The sequence below is a fragment of the Salvelinus fontinalis genome, chromosome 17, assembly GCF_029448725.1.
Source record: "Salvelinus fontinalis isolate EN_2023a chromosome 17, ASM2944872v1, whole genome shotgun sequence".
In the NCBI taxonomy this organism is placed as follows: Eukaryota; Metazoa; Chordata; class Actinopteri; order Salmoniformes; family Salmonidae; genus Salvelinus; species Salvelinus fontinalis.
Genome location: NC_074681.1, coordinates 4594301 through 4616179, shown reverse-complemented (window position 1 = coordinate 4616179; position 21879 = coordinate 4594301). Strand labels below are relative to the sequence as shown.

The following is a 21879-nucleotide window of genomic DNA, read 5'->3' as shown; positions in this document are numbered from 1 at the left end:
AGCTCTACGGACAATTCCTTCGATCTCATGGCTTGGTTTTTGCTCTGACATACACTGTCAATTGTTGGACCTTATATAGACAGGTGTGTGCCTTTCCAAATCATGTCCAATCAATTTAATTTACCACAGGTGGACTCCAATCAAGTTGTATTAACATCTCAAGGATGATCAATGGGCTCAATTTCGAGTCTCATAGCAAAGGGCCTGAGTACTTACGTAAATAAGGTATTTCTGTTTTTAATTTTCAATACATTTTCAAAAATGTTGAAAAACCTTTTTTGCTTTGTAATTATGGGGTATTGTGTGTATATTGATGAGGACATTTTTATTTATTTAATCCGTTTAAGGCTGTAACGAACAACAACAACAACAAAATGTAGAAAAAGTCAAGGGGTCTGAATACTTTCCGAATGCACTGTACCTGTGCTAATTAGCTATCTGCGTCTCCGAACACCTGTATTGTCACTGAAAAATACTGTTGCTTGCAACTGTGATAAATACCACTATAAACATTGTATGTAGTGTATTTAGCATTTGTGAAATTATTTTGATGTGATATGAAAGTAGAGGGATTTATGTTGCTTGAACTGTACCACAATTGAGGAGGGAGGTAGCCTTGGTGCGTTGGACTAGTAACCGGAAGTTTGTAAGTTGGAATCCCCAAGCTGACAAGGTAAAATCTGTCGTTCTGCCCCTGAACAAAGCAGTTAACTCTCTGTTCCTAGGCCGTCATTAAAAATAATAAGTTGTTCTTAACTGACTTGCCTAGTTAAATAAAGGTATAAAAAAAAAAATCTAAAAATTGAGAATCAATTCACATTTAGTATTTGTCTGTTTTGACTTCCAGAGCCAATTCACCTCTAAACAGAACAGGTAAGATCTTTGGACTATAAGGAGTAATGTCAGTCTCCTTTAGTTCATTATTGGGATAATTTAACCTATCATGGATGGGGTGTATAAACCTAAAATGGTTGCAATCTGGCAAAAATAATCCATCTAACAGCTGCAGGGTTCAGGGAAATCTCAACAAGTTTTGACAAAAGCATTTCAAATAGACTAAAATCAGTTTTAGTGTAGACAGAGAGGAAAAGGAGAAGAGGATTTACTCAGGCCAAAATGTGTTCCCATGAGATAAACCCTTTTTTTGCATGGAGGTCTATGAGAGAGTGTCGAATTACACAAAGCTTATTTGATCTAATAGAAGTTTTGTCATGTTTAGGCTGTTACAAATGTACTGATATAAGTGGATCACATGGTATTCCGGAGCTTTGAGAAAAACTATGTATGTCTGTTGTTCACATGCATATCTGCCCTCTGCTTGGCTAGAATGGTCCCACCTGATCTCGCTTGCCTGCAATAATTGAGGACATGTATTTCAATTTTTTCAATGTAATAGATAATCTTTGGTGTAGATAATTTTTTCCTTAGGCCTTTTGACCTTCCATTCTGACCTTCTCACGGGGACCATCAGGGTATTTGATATCCCGTCTAGCACTAATCGGACCGTCAGGAAAAATATAATAACATCCGTTTACGCCATATCCTGTTTCAGCTTTTAAAGAAACAATGGCGTTGCTTCTAAGGTCAGTAGTTACCTGTGCTTTATCTAACTTTGAGACAGTTTATTTATGTTCACATTTCGTTTGTTTGTTAGACATATGTGTAATACTTATTAATTTGTCTTAGAGTGGTGTTCAAATAGATTTATTTAGCCAGAGAGCTTGCTTCACCCTATTATCGTCGTAACATTGTTGCTTGCTACACATACTAACGTTAGCATGCTTAGTTAGCTAGCTAATCCTGTGACAAGATTTTAGATTTACTCCAAGTTATTTTGATAGCTATGCACGCTACAATGAGCTTTACATTCCTATGGAAGCAATGCTTCTACGTTTCATGTATATAACTAGTTAACTAGATTACTTGTGTAGTATTCTAGCTAGCTAACACCATATGTACTCTTAAGGAGCCTACCTTTAGTCCTTAAGGTCCAAGGACATTGTATGTTATTTTTAGAGGTAACGTTAGACACTCCGGCAGCCAAATACCCCATCTAAACGTCAATTAATTCACAATTGTGATACGGTTCTTGAACAAAGCCCCTTTTATATCACATTCTAAAGTTACACACAGGTGTTGGGAGCTAGCCCTTGATAATGAGACTTAGTTCCATTACATTACACGTACAGTACCAATCAAAAGTTTGGACATGCCTACTCATTCAAGCATTTTTCTTTTTACTATTTTCAAAATTGTAGAATAATAGTGAAGAGATCAAAACTACGAAATAACACATATGGAATCATGTAGTAAAGTGTTGAACAAATCAAAATATATTTTATATTTGAGATAATTGAAAGTAGCCACCCTTTGCCTTGATGACAGCTTTGCACAGGCTTGACATTCTCTCAACCAACTTCATGAGGTAGTCACCTGGAATGCATTTCAATTAACAGGTGTGCCTTGTTAATTCATTTGTGGATTTTCTTTCCATCTTAATGCGTTTGAGCCAATCAGTTGTGTTGTGACAAGGTAGGGGTGGTATACAGAAGATGGCCTTATTTGGTAAAAGACCAAGTCCATATTATGGCAAGAACAGCTCAAATAAGCAAAGAGAAACGACAGTCCAACATTACTTTAAGACATGAAGGTCAGTCAATCTGGAAAATTTCAAGAACTTTAAAAGTTAAAGTGCAGTCGCAAAAACCATCAAGCGCTATGATGAAGCTGGCTCTCATGAGGACCGCCACAGGAAAGAAAGACAGTGCTGCTGAGCATAAATTAATTTGAGTTACAAGCCTCAGAAATTGCAGCCCAAATAAATGCTTCAGAGTTCAGTTAACAGACACATCTCAACATCAACTGTTCAGAGGAGACTGAGTGAATCAGGCCTTAATGGTGGAATTGCTGCAAAGAAGCCACTAAAGGACACCAATAAGAAGAGACCTGCTTGGGCCAAGAAACACGAGCAATGGACATTAGACCGGTGGAAATTTGTCCTTTGGTCGGATGAGTCCAAATTTGAGAATTTTGGTTCCCAAAATGTGGGACGCAGAGTAAGGGGACAGAAGATCTCTGCATGTGTGGTTCCCACAGTGAAGCATGGAGGAGGAGGTGTGATGGTGTCGGCTGCTTTGCTGGTGACACTATCAGTGATTTTTTTTTACATTTTATTTACAATTCAAGGCACACTTAACCAGCATGGCTACCACAGCATTCTGCATCGATACACCATCCCATCTGGTTTGCTCGTAGTGGGCCTATCATTTGTTTTATAACAGGACAATGACCCAACACACCTCTGTGCTGTGTAAGGGCTATTTGACCAAGAAGGAGAGTGATTGAGTGCTGGATCAGATGACCTGGCCTCCACAATCACCCGACCTCAACCCAATTGAGACGGTTTGGGATGAGTTGGACCGCAGAGTGAAAGAAAAGCAGCCAACAAGTGCTCAGCATATGTGGGAACTCCAAGACTGTTGGAAAAGCATTCCAGGGGAAGCTGGTTGAGAGAATGCCAGGAGTGTGCAAAGCTGTCAAGGCAAAGGGTGGCTACTTTGGAGAATCTAACATTTCTTGAAAGTAATATTTCGTGGTTTTGATGTCTTCACTATTATTCTACAATGTAGAAAATAGTAAAAATAAAGAAAAACCCTTGAATGAGTAGGTGTGTCCAAACTTCTGTATAGGTGAGTTTAGTTAAGAGACCTGATGCTCAATCTGAACATTAATACATGTCACTTGCGTTTTGGAAGCACAAGGACCTAATCTTTCATATTAGTGAGAAATAATAATTGGAGAAAAAAAAGTTAAATTGAGCCTAACGTTACTTTCTATTCCAAGAACCTTAGATGTTCTGTTTAGAGGTGAATTGGGTCTGGCAGCCAAAACAGCCAATACTCCAGTTGCAGCCGATAGTATTTTTCAGTGACAACACGTTTGAGGCGTCAGTCTTCCATTTATACGCAGGTGTTTGGGGACTCAGATAGCTAATTATCACAGGTAAGCCTCTGTCTTCCGCCTGTTTCCTGTAAACAATCGCTGTAACATGGAAATATGGCTGTGTAGACAACAACCCTCACCCCCTGGGGGTGCGTTAACGCAGAATTGAGCATTTTTCAAACAGAAAAGGGAAAGATTAAACGTAGAAAAAATATCTTGCTGCGTTTTGTACACGTACATCTAAAATGCTTCTAATTGTAAATTCTGCTCGGATTCGGGCAGGGTTCGTTCCATATCATGAATTGAAAAGTACTAATTTCGTGCTTCATTTGCACTTCTCAAGTCAGATAAGATATTTACTTTGCTCTTGTCACTGGATCGCCAGATCGCGCTCGGACTGATGTGTAGCAACAGATTATCCGTTATATTGACCGGATACTGAAGTGGCCTCTCCGGAAACTAAAATAAATGTCTTTTAAAAAATGGAAGGCAGTAGGGAGGAGGCAAGATCAGGTGGGACCATTCGGGCCAATGAGAGAGCAGATAGATGCGTGTGAACAACAGGTACAACTCCGATGTAAAGTGTATTTTCTCTGTTGCCTAATCTAATCATTACGAAAATGTATACGCGATCAAATAAGCCACACGTAGCAAATAAGCATTACATTTGTTTGTTAACCAAATTCGACACACTCTTATTGACCGCCATACAAAACCTTTTTTTAATGTAAATAACACCTGCTAGAGAAGACAGGTTTTGGGCCAAGTTATGCCTCTCGTTCACCTCTTCCTCTTTGTTTAAGCTACTTTTCTCCGGTACTTTCCGTACTTTCCTCCTGTGTAGTTTTTCTCCGGTTGCAAGATTTAAATTATGTAACTGGCTAAATTCTTTCTATGATAAACATTAGATATATGATGACCATGCATTGTTTTTGCAAAAGATACCTTGCTTTTTTATTGTAAGCTAATTTACTTGTGTGGCTGCTAGCCAAATAGCGTTTCACTTCTGTTGTCTTGTGATAAACTATTTTCTGTCGAATGTGTTGCACAAATGTATTTTGTGTGAAGAAAAACTATAGTTCATGCTCCATCTCACTCTATTGAAGCAACAAAAAAACCCGCTGATTTTCAATATAACACGCAGGTGATTTTTTTGTTGATGGTCTGCGTTTTGATAATTCTAATTTCTGAAAGCCAATGCGACCACTGACCCTATACATGTGTGTAGTAATTAAAAAAAAAACGTTTTCCGCTGATATGGAAGAGACGTTCCTTATGTTTCCATAACCGCACCACAGGCGATCCGTGTTAACATTTTAGAGCATGAGTACCCAACTACCTTCAGCTGATGGACAATCTCTTTCTTGAGCGGTTAGTTGGGGGGGCTGGAAATCAATTAGTCTAAGTTAATTGATTGATTTCCAGCCCCCCAACTAACCGCTCAAGAAAAATGTTCACTGCAAATTGACTGTAAGCCCAAACCAATATAGTATTTGACAAAAACATACTGTGATTATTTTAAACCTTGACAAACTTCCTCCATTAGTAAATGCATGTGCTGCTCTGCTCTTCTCTGTCCATGGCAGCTCGGTCTGTGAGTACCTACAGTAACGACTGCACTTGGGCTGCTCTTCTCAATGACCAGACATTAGAGAGCTATTAGCAACTTCTCGTCACTCTTAATTTAGACTAAGTGAAATAATCTCTCCTGTCTTATATTTGACCGAGGTTGAAGCACTTCTGACACCATCTCTTATTATCTTAGTCAAATGACTACTGCGTAGCAGAGCATGAGGAAAATGCCTCAGCTTTTAAATATTAATGTTCAATTTGGTGATACCAGAGCCCTGCCCTACCCTAATTATTGATGGAAAAACCGGCCCTACCCTAGTTATTGATGGAAAAACCGGCCCTACCCTAGTTATTGATGGAAAAACAGGCCCTACCGTAGTTATTGATGGAAAAACAGGCCCTACTGTAGTTATTGATGGACAAACAGGCCCTACTGTAGTTATTGATGGACAAACAGGCCCTACCCTAGTTATTGATGGAAAAACAGGCCCTACCCTAGTTATTGATGGAAAAACAGGCCCTACCCTAGTTATTGATGGAAAAACAGGCCCTACCCTAGTTATTGATGGAAAAACAGGCCCTGAGTCGGGTAGCAGAGCTCTAGTTTGAACATAAACATCCTTGAAAATGTTGAACTCTGATTTGCTTGTGCGTATTATTATTTCAGCGGTTGCTCAACATGGTTTCACCAATATCAAGTGGGGAGTTATAAGTGTAGCCTCTAATCTCCTCTGAAGAAGTAAGAAGTAGGAAGTGGCTTGTTGTTTCTACTAAACCATGTTTTTACTAACATTACTAAATGTATGTTGTTTGATTTCTCTCACAGGACACTAGCCCGACAGGGCACTTGTTTGTCCCGCCCTCAGTTTGGTGTTTTCTACAGACAGTGAGTAGATTTTGTGTGTTTGTGTGTGTGTCAGGTGTTGGAACTGAAATTATTTTCCAATCATTTCGTTCTGAACAGAACCATTCTTTTTTTTTTCTTCTGTTGCACTTTTCCGATCAGCAAAATACATTTCTGAACTGGTTCAAACCCCACAAATACTGCTTTATATCATTGCTTTCCGTTCCTTTTTAAACCTCTGAAATATACACTACTGTTCAAAAGTTTTGGGTCACTTAGACATTTCCTTGTTTTCCATGAAAACATAAAGGAAATCAGTTGTAAAAATGAACAGGAAATATAGTCGAGGTGTTGACAAGGTTATAAATAATGGTTAGGGCCAGTGTGCGCTGTCCTGTGAAGGGAGTAGTACACACGAGATCTTCAGTTTTTTGGCAATTTCTCGCATGGAATTGCCTTCATTTCTCAGAACAAGAATAGGCTGACGAGTTTCAGAAGAAAGTTCTTTGTTTCTGGCCATTTTGAGCCTGTAATCGAACCCACAAATGCTGATGCTCCAGATACTCAACTAGTCTAAAGAAGGCCAGTTTTATTGCTTCTTTAATCAGAACAACAGTTATCAGCTGTGCTTACATAATTGCAAAGGGTTTTCTAATGATCAATTAGCATTTTTAAAATGATAAACTTGGATTAGCTAACACAATGTGGCATTGGAACACAGGAGTGATGATTACTGATAATGGGCCTCTGTACGCCTATGTGGATATTCCATTAAAAATCAGCAGTTTCCAGCTACAATAGTAATTCACAACATTAACAATGTCTACACTGTATTTCTGATCAATTTGATGTTATTATAATGGACAAAAAATGTGCTTTTCTTTCAAAAACAAGGACATTTAAGTGACCGCACACTTTTGAACGGTAGTGTATATATTTTTACATTTAGCTCGACATTAAGTTACCAGACCAATCAGGGCACGTAGAGCAGCTTGGTGGGGAGTGGGTAAGCGCTTTAATTTGTTTAGGAAAGTCGTTTAGAGCAAATTGTATTTTGCCGTAACAGCATGGTTTAATCATAATGAAAGACAAACACACACAGTGTGCTGACAGTCACAGTGTAGGAGTGTGAGATGCAACTGACATTTTGAGGGTGAGGATGGAGGAGGCTTGCCTTGAAGCGCTGAGCATCTTATGACATGCATTATCTGAGTTAGGCCCACAGAGTTATACCTACAGAGGAGTGGCTTCTATAGAGGAACTTTGAATATCTTTGAACTTCTGAGTTGGTTTAATGTTCTCTAGCTAACACGCTTGTAGAGCAGCACTAGATTTAATTATATATATATATTTTTACAATATATTTATTTCCATTTTAGGATTTAACAATCAACAAAATGGGACACAGATAATTCCCCGTTATTCCTCCCACCTACACAAAATAGCATGCTAAATGGGAGCACTTCGTGCCAAAGCCTTCATTCCCAAACACGTGGACACCTCCCCTCATCCGGTATTGGCTTCAATGATTAACAACAATAAAACGAAACAGAATGACCTTCACATCCAATGCTAGAAAATATATTATTCAATGCAAAAACAAATAATACATTAAGAAAATGAGGCAGCTAAAGTGATGACTCAAACTGCTGACAGTCCCCCTAGACATCAGTCAATTCACAGGGGTTATTACGTAAATTATGTATGTTATTTTTTCAGATGGAATATAGAAAGTTATTTCAGCCACATCTGCTTGGCAGAGTGTCACTTTTCCATATCAAAGCTTTGCATTTATTGGCTGCATTGACTGCTGATGCATCAACTTGAGCCTTGTGTTAAATGAAAGATGCTGAGCATCTAAAAAGAACTCGCCCCATTTCTCATCCTCAACAATGAGACCAAGGTCATCATGACGCTTCATCGTTCCCCAACAGAGCTTGAAGACCAGAGTACATGTAACAAATGAAACCTGTTTACCTCTTTCCTTTCCAGCCACAGTTTATCAGGTGTAGATTTACTCATGGACTGAATCCTCACCTCCCTGTTGAGTGGCAACATAATGCCTAACCTGTAGGTGCTTGAAGAAATGAGTTTGAGGTAACTGAAAATGAGATGCCAGTTGTTGAAAGGATAGTAGTTCACCGTCTCTATATAGATGACCAAATGTTTTCATTCCTTTGTTGAACCAACATGTAATGCCATGTCTCAGGGGTTTGGGTAAGATGGGGTTCTTATAGAAAGGTCTTTATTCATATATAGATCGATTTCCCCCTCTGTTTACAGACTTCAATCAATATATTTAAAGTGTTTTTAATTAAACGGTTGTTTATGAGACCTAGCAAAGCTTAAGGTGGGGCTAATATAAGGTATAGATGCCAATGAAACCGGGGAAAGACGCTCTTCCTCTGTCTCCCAAGAGGGGGAACTTGTTTGCCATACCCACACAGCCTTTTAGCTGAGATGCCCAGTAATACAACTGGAAGTCAGATAGAGTAAGTCCTCCTTCTGAGTATGGTTTGAATAAAGTTGTGTGTTTCACTCTGGGGGTTCCCTTTCCATAGAAAGGAAGACACCTTCCTATTAAGTTGTACGAAAAAACTTTGGCAATAGGAAAGGGTTAGGTTTGAAAAAGATACAAGAATTGTGGTAATATATTCATCTTTACACAATTGACCTGCCCAATAAGAGAACTTGGTCAATCCCGCCATCTATCTAATTCTTCTCCAACCTTTTTGAGAAGTGGAGAATAGTTCTGTTGATGTCTTAATAATTTCAGAAGGAATTTGCAATCCCAGATATGTCATTTTCTGAAGTCTCCAAAGAAAATGGCTGGTCTAAGATTGGGTTCTGCATAGCTTCCCTGTTAAAAGGCACAATTATACTCTTCAATATTTTAATTTAATATCCTGAAAAGGTCACATTCTTTCAGGATGTCAACTAATTCCTGGAGTGACATTTCTGGTTTGGTGAGGTAAAGCAGAATGTCATCAGCAACTACTGTGATTACTATTATTTGACCATGCTGGTCATTTATGAACATTTGAACATCTTGGCCATGTTCTGTTATAATCTCCACCCGGCACAGCCAGAAGAGGACTGGCCACCCCTCATAGCCTGGTTCCTCTCTAGGTTTCTTCCTAGGTTTTGGCCTTTCTAGGGAGTTTTTCCTAGCCACCGTGCTTCTACACCTGCACTGCTTGCTGTTTGGGGTTTTAGGCTGGGTTTCTGTACAGCACTTTGAGATATCAGCTGATGTACGAAGGGCTAAATAAATGCATTTGATTTGATATAGTGAGACCAGATGTTCATGTGCACCTATATGAACACCATGGATGGATGAGATCTAAAAGCTTCTGCCAGTGGCTCTATAGCCAAAGAAAAAGATGACTAGCGGGACAACCCTGTCTTTTGCCACGTGATAGGGAGAACTGTGAGGAAACGTTTCCATTAGTTATGATCTGAGCCCCCAGACATTTGTACAGTAATCTAATCAGACCTACATACTGAGGTCCAATATTCATCCTCTGTAAAACTGCAAACAGGTCGTTCCATTCTATGTAGTCAAAAGCTTTTTCCGCTTCTAATGAAGCCGCCACTACAGGTTCTTGGTCATTCTCTACATAATGCATAATATTAAATAATCTTCTCATATTATCAGGAGATGATCGGTTTCTTACAAAGCCAGTTTGTTCCCTTTCAACCAAGTCAGGAAGAACCTTATCTAGTCTTAAGAGCTATGATTCTTTGCAAGAATCTTATATGAAGTGTTCAATAAGATATTGGTCTATGTGACCCACAAAGCAAAAGATCTTTCCCAGGTTTTAACAAAACTGTGATCAGTGCTTGTTCAAGTGCGTCTGGGAGCTTTTCTGTCTCTGTGGCAAGGTTAAATATATTGCGAAGAGGCTCAATTAGTTTGCGTAAAAAGGGTCTATAGAATTCAATAGGAAATCCGTCTAACCCTGGTGGTTTTCCCCCTGCAGTGTTGAAAATGGGTTCTCTAATTTCCTCAGATGTGATCTCTTTCTCCAAGTACTCTCTATCCTCATCAGTTAAAGCTTGTCAATTGAGTTTGTTCAAAAACTCATGCATTGTAGCAGGGGCATCCACTTTAGACTTGTACAATGTTTTCATAAAACTCCCTAAAGACTAGATTCATTTCCTCAGGACCCTGAACAACTGTGTTATTGGGCAGCTTAATGGAGCCAATAACTCTAATAGCTTCTTCTCTCCTTATCTGCCAAGCAAGCAACTTTCCTGCTTGATCTCCATGTTCGTAGTAGTTTTGTTTTTCTGCTTTGTCGGCTCGTCAGGTTGTTGTATTCCAATCTCATTGATGACTCAACTATACAAAAATTACAGACTCAAATGTTCATTTTCAAGAAATGCCTATCTCCAACAAATCTACTTTTAGCCTTCTACGTCTTACGAACACATGAGGTAAACAAAATGATTAGCCTCCTCACATATGCAACGACAGCTTCCCATAAAATTAGGGGGGGGTGCAGAGTTGTTATTGGTGCTAAAAATATATGTTGATATGAGTGTTCAGAAATGTTACAAATGTGTGGGATTATTTAGTGAATATGTGGCAAACCTCCACCTTCTTGAGGGTGGCTGTGTTTTACTGACGGGTAATGAAGCCAGCAGGGCAGAATGATCTGATAGTAAATATGTGGCAAACCTCCACCTTCTTGAGGGTGGCTGTGTTTTACTGACGGGTAATGAAGCCAGCAGGGCAGAATGATCTGATAGTAAATATGTGGCAAACCTCCACCTTCTTGAGGGTAGCTGTGTTTTACTGACGGGTAATGAAGCCAGCAGGGCAGAATGATCTGATAGTAAATATGTGGCAAACCTCCACCTTCTTGAGGGTGGCTGTGTTTTACTGACGGGTAATGAAGCCAGCAGGGCAGAATGATCTGATATAGATCTTGGTAAGTGCTTACACCCAGTAGTTAAACTTCCCTTGCCTGCAGGAATAAGAGAGAAGTCGATTCTAGACTAACTGTTATGGACAGGGAAGTAAAAGGAGTGTTCTTTTAACCTTTTTGGTTGTGAACTCAGGATGATGGTGATGATTCCCTAATTGTCCCCATTTCATTGTTGAGGGATGATTAGGTATCGTCTGGTAAAGGTCATAGCTTGTCTTTTTTTCGCTTTTGTCACCGCGCAGCACAGGTTTCAAGGGAGCCTTGGGGAATGCCGATTTGGTTGACATTTTGAGTGTGCGGCTGGTGACCGTGAACACATCCTCCTTTTTTTTTTTACATGCTCAAGTGGGGCTAAATAGTCCGGTCATTATTGTTGCCGATGTTTGTCGCTTTAATTCAATTTTTATTTTGTGACTGAAAACAATTTCATGTTACAGGGAACAGTCAATGGACTTTTATGCAATATACGTGTAATTTACAATTAACCTAATTCGGGCGACGCTATGCATAGCAGGTACATCTATCTTAAAGACTTGTGTATCTTCGCTGTGTGCTTAGGGTTGTTGTCCTGATGGAAGATGAACCTTCACCCCAGTCTGTGGTCCTGAGCACTCTGGAGCAGGTTTTCATCAAGGATCTCTATGTACTTTGCTCGGTTCATCTTTGCCTCGATCCTGATTAGTCTCCCAGTCCCTGCCGCTGAAAAACATCCCCACTGCACGATGCTCCCACCACCATGCTTCACTGTAGGGATGGTGCCAGGTTTCCGCCAGACTTGACACTTGGCATTCAGGCCAAAGAGGTTAATCTTGGTTTCATAAGACCAGAGAATTTTGTTTCTCATGGTCTGAGTCCTTTAGGTGCCTTTTGGCAAACTCCAAGTGGGCTTTCATCTGCCTTTTACTGAAGAGTGGCTTCCATCTGACCACTCTACCATAAAGGCCTGATTGGTGGAGTGCTGCAGAGATGGTTGTCCTTCTGGAATGTTCTTTCATCTCCACAGAGGAACTCTGGGTGCTCTGTCAGAGTGACCACCGGGTTCTTGTCACCTCCCTGACCAAGGCCCTTCTCTCCCGATTGCTCAGTTTGGCCTGGCGGCCAGCTCTAGGAAGTGTCTTGGTGGTTCCGAACTTCTTCCATTTAAAAATTATGGAGGCCACTGTTCTTGGGGACCTTCAATGCTGCAGACATGTTTTGTTACCCTTACCCTTTGTGAGATGCAGTGTAGGTGAACGGATGATCTCTGCATGTGTGGTTCCCACCATGAAGGAGATGGTGTAGGGGTGCTTTGCTGCTGACACTGCAGCGATTTGCCATCCCATCTGGTTTGCCCTTAGTGGGACTATAATTTGTTTTTCAACAGGACAATGACTCACAACACACCTCCAGGGTGTTTAAGGGCTATTTGACCAAGGAGAATGCTGCATCAGATGACCTGGCCTCCACAATCACCCGACCTCAACCCAATTGAGATGGTTAGGGGTGAGTTGGACTGCAGAGTGAAGGAAAAGCAGACAAGTGCTCAGAATATGTGGGGTCTCCTTCAAGACTGTTGGAAAGGCATTCCTCATGAAGCTGGTTGAGAGAATGCCAAGAGTGTGTAAATCTGTCATCAAGGCAAAGGGTGGCTACTTTGAAGAATCACAAATATAAAATATATTTTGATTTGTTAAACACTTTTTTGGTTACTATATGAATCCTCTTTAGTGGGGAGAAAGCCATCCTCTTGTGTTGTGTGGGAGAAAGATCCGGAATTATCATTATTCTGTCATCTCCGTACTTGAGCTCTTCCTTTGCTCTGGCAGCTGAGAGGATGCAGACTTTTTCCTGGTACCATAGACATGTAATGTCAAATGCCCTGGGTGCAACCTGGCCAGGCAGCTGCCTCCGTAGGGTGCGATGGGTCCTCCCGATTTCCAGTGGGTGTGAGCAAGGAGGTAGACTTGGGGAATCCATTCCTGTCGAAAAGAGATTGCGTCTCTTCCCTCCACGGCCTCTGGGGAAACCTTGAAATCTGAAATTGATGGGCTTATGATAATTTTCATAATCTAATTTCTCCTCGAGTTTAGAAGTGGCGTCTTCCAGCTTCTTGTACTTTTGATCCACGTCCTTGCGGATTTCCAGGATGGCAGCCTGGTGGTCAGCATGGTCTCTTTCTAACTTTGTCACTCGTCCCTTTGTGACTTTGTGGTCTTCGTGTAGTTTATCGACCAGCACATACATTTTTATGAGGCGTTCATAAATTGTCTCTTGGATTTTTCTTCTACCGAGTGTTTCCGAGTGACAGAGGGAGGGCTTTGCATAGGCAAATGTGTTATGATTTTTGTGGAACCGGAAGAAAATGCCTTGAATGTAAAATAACGGTTTCCCATGCTTTTAAAATGAAGGTTCTGTTCTGGAACAGTATAAATCACTTTTAGATCAGGTTCTGTTCCTGAAATAATTTCATTATTTTCCTGTTTTCGGTTCTGTTCCCTGAACCGGTTCCAACTCTTGGTGTATGTGCCTGCCCACTTGTCTCTGTTATTCTTTAATGTAATTACATGTTACGTTGGAATTGAATGTGTATCTTTTCTCTAGCATATTACGTGTTCTTAATGTACCATTTCTCTATTTCTTTAGTGCTGTTCCAATGGGAACCACAGCAAAGGAGGAAATGAACAAGTTCTCGGCCAAAAACAACAAATTGAACCGACCCATGTCGCCACATATCACCATCTACCAGTAAGTTGGCCACGTGCGTAATAATGAATAAATTATGAAACTTCAGCAATGGCTGTGTCAAATTTAAATTGTGAAAGGGTGCTCGTCTGATTGTACTCTCCATAGTCTCCAGGCTGCTTCAGAGATCACTCCAATAGGAAGACAATACACACAGCTTTGATTCAGTGCTTTGTGACATTGTTTATGGATCAGGGGAGCAAGTACCTTTTTTAAACCACAAAACAACCACTCAGGCGCTCCTCGCAAGAAAATTAACTCATTATTAGGGGTGTAATTGTTCACCAAACCCAGGGTTCGGTACGAATTGCGGTTTTTGGGGTTAAGGTTCTGTTTCGGTACAGCAGGAAAATGAAATGCCAACTGTTAAGGTAGTTCTTTTTTGATTTGACAAAATATTTCAAACTAACCCCAGGATCTTGAGCTATATAATGTAGTGCCATATTTATTTTTTATTTTTTTACACAGGTGTCTGTTTTTTCCCCTGGTTTTCACTCTCCAAAATCAATCATCTCTTAAAATCACACGTTTTAAAAATATAAAAACAGCATCATTGTGGGTTCTACATCTACAACAACTCTTAAACCACCAGGGAGCCTGAGGTCTGGGGGACAAAATGTAAGGCATTTTTGGGTGTAGATACCCTTTAATCATGATATTATTCTGCCAGGTAGGTTTCGTCTACTTTGTAGTTTAATATTTTAAATTGAGAAGCCTTTTCTTCTACCAGAAGCCTGTTGTCATTAGCATCATCGCTAACGGCTACACAAAGTGGTAGACACACACACAGAGAGAGAGAGATGTTTTGCTTCTACTGGGAGCTTTAAACAACAATGGAGGATCCTCCAATTCTGGGTTATCGACCCCCACCACGTGCTATCGTACAGAACCTACAATGTTTTTTCAGCTCAGATTTACTCGAGGCCTAGTGGATTAGTGTGGGAGTAGTGGATTACAGTGGGAGTAGCCTTTGGGCCTAGTGGAATACAGTGTGGGCCTAGTGGATTACAGTGTGGGAGTAGCCTTTGGGCCTAGTGGAATACTCTGTGGGCCTAGTGGATTACAGTGTAGGCGTAGCCTTTGGGCCTAGTGGATTACAGTGTGGGAGTAGCCTTTGGGCCTAGTGGATTACAGTGTGGGCGTAGCCTTTGGGCCTAGTGGAATACAGTGTGGGCCTAGTGGATTACAGTGTGGGAGTAGCCTTTGGGCCTAGTGGATTACAGTGTGGGCGTAGCCTTTGGGCCTAGTTAATTACAGTGTGGGAGTAGCCTTTTGGGCCTAGTGGTTTGCAGTGTGGGAGTAGCCTTTGGGCCTAGTGGTTTACAGTGTGGGCGTAGCGTTTGGGCCTAGGGGTTTACAGTGTGGGCGTAGCGTTTGGGCCTAGTGGTTTACAGTGTGGGAGTAGCCTTTGGGCCTAGTGGTTTACAGTGTGGGAGTAGCCTTTGGGCCTAGTGGTGTACAGTGTGCGAGTAGCCTTTTAGGCCTAGTGGTTTACAGTGTGGGAGTAGCCTTTGGGCCTAGGGGTTTACAGTGTGAGAGTAGCCTTTGGGCCTAGGGGTTTACAGTGTGGGAGTAGCCTTTGGGCCTAGGGGTTTACAGTGTGGGAGTAGCCTTTGGGCCTAGTGGTTTACAGTGTGGGAGTAGCCTTTGGGCCTAGTGGTTTACAGTGTGGGAGTAGCCTTTGGGCCTAGGGGTTTACAGTGTGGGAGTAGCCTTTGGGCCTAGGGGTTTACAGTGTGGGAGTAGCCTTTGGGCCTAGGGGTTTACAGTGTGGGAGTAGCCTTTGGGCCTAGGGGTTTACAGTGTGGGAGTAGCCTTTGGGCCTAGGGGTTTACAGTGTGAGAGTAGCCTTTGGGCCTATGGGTTTACAGTGTGGGAGTAGCCTTTGGGCCTAGGGGTTTACATTGTGGGAGTAGCCTTTGGGCCTAGGGGTTTACAGTGTAGGAGTAGCCTTTGGGCCTAGTGGATTACAGTGTGGGAGTAGCCTTTGGGCCTAGTGGATTACAGTGTGGGAGTAGCCTTTGGGCCTAGTGGTTTACAGTGTGGGAGTAGCCTTTGGGCCTAGTGGTTTACAGTGTGGGAGTAGCCTTTGGGCCTAGTGGTTTACAGTGTGGGAGTAGCCTTTGGGCCTAGTGGTTTACAGTGTGGGAGTAGCCTTTGGGCCTAGTGGTTTACAGTGTGGGAGTAGCCTTTGGGCCTAGTGGTTTACAGTGTGGGAGTAGCCTTTGGGCCTAGTGGTTTACAGTGTGGGAGTAGCCTTTGGGCCTAGTGGTTTACAGTGTGGGAGTAGCCTTTGGGCCTAGTGGTTTACAGTGTGGGAGTAGCCTTTGGGCCTAGTGGTTTACAGTGTGGGTGTAGCCTTTGGGCCTAGTGGATTACAGTGTGGGAGTAGCCTTTGGGCCTAGTGGTTTACAGTGCGGGAGTAGCCTTTGGGCCTAGTGGTTTACAGTGCGGGAGTAGCCTTTGGGCCTAGTGGTTTACAGTGCGGGAGTAGCCTTTGGGCCTAGTGGTTTACAGTGCGGGAGTAGCCTTTGGGCCTAGGGGTTTACAGTGTGGGAGTAGCCTTTGGGCCTAGTGGTTGTTGTTCCATATACACTATTTTTGTAAGTATTCATTCAGATTCACAGTTCAGACAGAAAACGAGGTCCCTGTACCAAACGGTTTGGTAGGAATACGTGTACCGTTCCAACCCTACTAATTATGTAAAGAGCCTTTTATTGATTTTGCTCTTAATGGTGGATGGGTTAGATATTACCATCGGGTCATGTGACCAGGTAAAACACAAGGGTCCTATCTTTAGCTATTGACAGGGTTTATATCCTGTGTGAACTACAAATGCTGTGTTTGTATACTGTATGTGTGCCTTGCCGTGTGTTGTCATGGTGCCGTGTGTTGTCATGGCACCCTGTGTCTTGCCGTGTGTTGTCATGGTACCCTATGTCTTGCAGGTGGTCGGTGCCTATGATGATGTCCATCACACACAGAGGCACGGGAGTTGGACTCAGTGGAGGTATGATTAATATACTAACCTCTTACAACACACTCCAGGGTCAACTTTTCCCTGAACCATTATTGGTCTCGTGGCAACTTCACCCTACTCCTTTACAGTACATGGAAAAGACCACAAGATCACAGTCCTAGAAACATAATGTTGTCCTCTGTCTTTCAGGTATCTCGGCATTTGCTCTCTTAGCGTTGGTGTTGCCAGGTAACTACCCGTACTACCTTGACCTGATCCACTCCCTGTCCATTGGCCCCGCTCTCCTCGGTTTAGCTAAGTTTGGCATTGCCTTCCCTCTGTCCTACCACACCTTGAATGGAATCCGCCATCTGGTAAGTAAAGTCCACAGCGCATAACACTAGGTCATCGCCTTAAAACGAATATACTGCTATGTTAGTCCTTGTTGATGTCTGTCCTTTAATGTATCCCCCTTTTCTTTCCCTCGTTCTTTACTGTTCTCTCTGTCTCTCTCTTTCTGTCTCTCTCTAAGTTCTGGGACAGCGGTAAGGGATTTGCGCTTCCTGACGTGTATCGCTCGGGCTACGTGGTCATCGCGCTGTCAATACTGACCTCCATTGCTGCCCTTGCATACATGTGAGCAGCATGGCGGAGGAAGGCAGGAGAAAGCGAGGCGGAGAATATGGAGGGTGGGATGAAGGGGTGGTTTTGTTTACATATTCTGGTCTTTGTGTCACCAACACAGTAATTTGAATGGATAAATGTATAAATAATTAAAATGTTTTGTGATTTATCATGGAAAGGTTTAGCCTGGTCAATCAGCTAACATGGTCTCTGGGGTAGACGTAACATAATAAATGTAAATCCGGGCGACTCAATTACTACGATATGCTACGTTTCTTATGGTGTATATATTAATTTGTGGATGTTTCGCATGGTATGTTACAAATTGCAATTCGTACAATATGTTACAAATTTTCAAAACATGATAAGAATTCCAATTTGTTGTGGCTAACGTTAGCTCGGTGGCTAACGTTAGGTAGATTAGAGGTGAAAGGAATATCTTTAAAGTCATAAGTAGTTGCTAAAATTGTCCGTGATTAGTTTCAAACACGCATTCATTCTTTGGGTTGCTAGACGTTCACGATATTCACCCATCCAACCATTCTACTTTCATTGTTGCCTTAAGTAACCTTCTGTCTTGTGTAACCATACCAAACGTGACATATCATACTAATTTGCGGGTGCCGGATATAGATGTACTATGTTATGTCTAGTCTATGAGCCCAGGCTGGCTGTGCTCAAGTTTAATTAAGTGAAATGCATGTAAAATATTAGTGAAATAAATTAAACAGAATGGGTGCTACAAAATGACAGTGTTGTGTGATGGAAGAAATGAAACCAAAATACTGGAAAGATGACCCTAACATCACCCGGTTTGTTATCCAACTGAATATGATTACATTTTATCACCAATTATGGGCGGAACAATGATGTCAACAGCACAAATGGCTCCCTATGAAGTGCACTACTTTTGACTTAAGGCCCATTGGGCTCTGTTCAAAAGTAGTGCACTATGTGGGGAAATGGGGTGCTATTTAGGATAAGAGTTACCTCATGTGTCCTAAATCTGTCTCCTGTGATGTCATTTATCTGCAATAGATCCTCATGTAGATCACTCAGAGCATCAAATCACCAGTGATGCCACTTTGCCAGTCAGATCTTACTCTTGTGTGTCAGCTTCAGTCATTTCTGTCTACTGTAGTAGCCCTCTCCGGGAGAAGTTTTGTCTCCATCCGAGTCCATTACGTTGTTTTTCTGCCCAAAATGCTGTTGGTGGAGACAAAAAGGCAGCCTGTGACTTGAGTTATGTTTATTCTGAAATATTGATGAAGGCTCCTGCAGTTTGTGTGCAGCATTTTCCACTGTGGATATGAGTCTTTATTCCACGAGGTCATTAACACCTGCACGTTATTGGATGTGTGCACAATTATGTTTGAAACGATTGATGTTTTCTGAACTAGCTACAAAGTTGCCTGAGGCTTCAGCTCCCAACGAGCCACACAGGAGCTCCTTCTGCACCTAATCATGTTTGTTTTGTTGCAGTCTGAAGGGAATACCATGTTGTGACGTAATGGTGGGCCTCAACCTTAATGTGGTGTGTGTGTGTGCGCTGAGTGTCTTAAATAGTACCCTATTCCCTTTTGGTCAAATGTAGTGCACTACATAGGGAATAGGTTTCCATTTGGAATGCGGGGCCTGTGTGCACAGTCAATGACGATTGTAACAGAATGAAAGACCCACCTACTGTTCCAATATGATTTCATAACAGTGAAATGTTGTCCCATGGGGCGGAACCTGCTTTGGTAAATACATTATCAATGAGATGGTCAACACGATAACTTATACGCTGAGTGTACTAACCATAAAGAACACCTTCCTGATATTGAGTGGCATAGCCCCTCCCCTTTTGCACCTCAGAACATGCTCAGTTCGTTGGGACATGGACTCTACATGGCATCAGAACATGCTCAGTTCGTTGGGACATGGACTCTACATGGCATCAGAACATGCTCAGTTAGTTGGGACATGGACTCTACATGGCATCAGAACATGCTCAGTTCGTTGGGACATGGACTCTACATGGCATCAGAACATGCTCAGTTCATTGGGACATGGACTCTACATGGCATCAGAACATGCTCAGTTCGTTGGGACATGGACTCTACATGGCATCAATCCCCACAGTTGTCAAGTTGGCTGAATGTCTTTTGGGTGGTGAACCATTCTTGATACACACGGGAAAGTGTTGAGCGTGAAAAACCCAGCAGCGTTGCAATTCATGACACAAACCGGTGCGTCTGGAACCTACTACCATACCCCGTTCAATGGCACTTAAATATTTTATTGCCCATTCAACCTTTGAATGGCACACATACACAATCCATGTCTCAATTGTCTAGAGGCTTAAAAATCATTTAATCAGTCTCCCCTTAATCGACACTGATTGAAGTAGATTGAACAAGTGACATCAATAAGGGATCATAGCTTTCACCTGTGTTCATTTGGTCAGTCCGTCATGGAAAGGGCAGTTTTGTGCACTGTATTTTGGTTTAATGCACAGCTTGTGTCTTAAAATTATATTGTCATTTTGAATTTGTGCATTTTCAGAAGAACACACATTGCCAACATTATTGCTTAGTATGATTGTTGTAAATGTCCTTTCTAATACTGCAGGCAAATTCAAATCTGGACTTGAAGAATGTTCGCTTTCTTCCTTTGTAATCAAGAACTGATTTCCACCTGGGAGGACACTAAATGGGTGCAATAGTATATTATAAAAAAATTATGGAACACTGATTTGCATGATGGAACACTGATTTGCATGATGGAACACTGATTAGTATTCCTTCTTTTTTTAAATCCATTCATACATGGCCAACTGTAAAAGCTGATGTGCTCAGCCCTAAGTTATTAATATCCTGTATATTGTCATGTTTTTGTGTGTGAAAATGTATACTTTCTTCATTCTCAATGGAAGCACAGAGTAGGCTACCTGACACCGTTTAGTTTGCTGCTGGAGGAGGGCGCAGAATCGCCAAAATGAGAACTTATTTTATCAGATGCTTTTCTGATATTTACAAGTTATATTAAATTATTACAAATACACTTATAATCATATTTTACAGATGGGGCCCTGTGCGTTGGGCAATCATGTCACGTGACCTGGGTTTTAACCTTTAAATTAAAAGCGTTTTCACCGAACTGTCCCCTTTTCATGTTAGATCCAGCACCATCCTCAGACAATTTCTTTCATTTTTTTGTGTGTAATTATCATTTCTGGAAAAGGCATAAAAAATAAAGGTTAAAATCTAGTTCATGTGACATGATAGCCCGAAACACAGGTCCATGTTAATAGAGCACATATATTGGTCTGCATTGGATACATTTTTCTCTGAGGCTGAAGATATTCGGCTTGACCCGTAAGACCCTCACAAACTTTTACAGATGCACAATTGAGAGCATTCTGTTGGGCTGTATCATTGCCTGGTTCATCAACTACACCGCCCGCACCCGCAGGCCTCACCAGAGGGTGGTGCGCGCAGTCTGCCCAACGTATCACCGGGGGCATACTGCCTGCCCTCCAGGACACCTACAGCACCTGATGTCACAGGAAGGCCAAAAGATCATTAAGGACATTAACCACCCGAGCCACGGCCTGTCCACCCCGCCATCATCCAGAAGGCGAGGTCAGTACAGGTGCATCAAAGCTGGCACAGAGGGAATGAAAAGCAGCTTATTCTCAAGGCCATCAGACTGTTAAATAGCCATCACCAGCCAGCTACCACCCGGTTACTCAACTCTGCACCGTTGAGGCTGCTGCCCTTTGTACATAGACATGGAATCACTGCACTTTAGTAATGGAACACCAGTCACTTTAATGTTTACATATCGTTTTACTCATTTAATATGTATATATTGTATTCTACTGTACTTTAGTCAATCCTGCTCCAACATCGCACATCCTAATATTTATATATTTCTTAATTCTGTTATTTTACTTTAAGATTTGTGTGTATTGTTGTGAATTGTTAGATACTGCTGCACTGTTGGAGCTATGAACTAAAGCATTTTGCCTAACCCGCAATAGCATCTGCTAAATATGTGTATGTGACCAATACAATTCGATTTGATTTATAGATGACATCAAAGACGTTTCGCTTATCCCTCAGATGAAACAAACAGGGACTGATATCGCCATCTTGGCGCTGAATAGTGATGCGCACCTATCGGTCTGTCCGGGAACAGCAGCCAAGTGGTCCTGATGCTGCCTTATGTCATGAGGATGGTCAATACGGTTAGAAAGGAGGAATATAAACACGCTTTTCATCCATTGGTGAGACGCA

At 41.7% G+C, this 21879-nt stretch overlaps 1 protein-coding gene across 1 annotated transcript; it reads left to right on the top strand.

The window, feature by feature from the left end:
• Positions 1–1480: 1480 nt before the first annotated feature.
• Positions 1481–18343, top strand: LOC129813611 (succinate dehydrogenase cytochrome b560 subunit, mitochondrial-like). The gene is made up of 6 exons (XM_055865951.1): positions 1481–1583; positions 6341–6400; positions 13915–14016; positions 16962–17023; positions 17183–17346; positions 17505–18343. The coding sequence occupies exons 1-6, from the start codon at positions 1567–1569 to the stop codon at positions 17610–17612; spliced, it is 513 nt and encodes a 170-aa protein (XP_055721926.1). The 5' UTR covers positions 1481–1566; the 3' UTR covers positions 17613–18343.
• The last annotated feature ends 3536 nt before the right edge of the window (positions 18344–21879 follow it).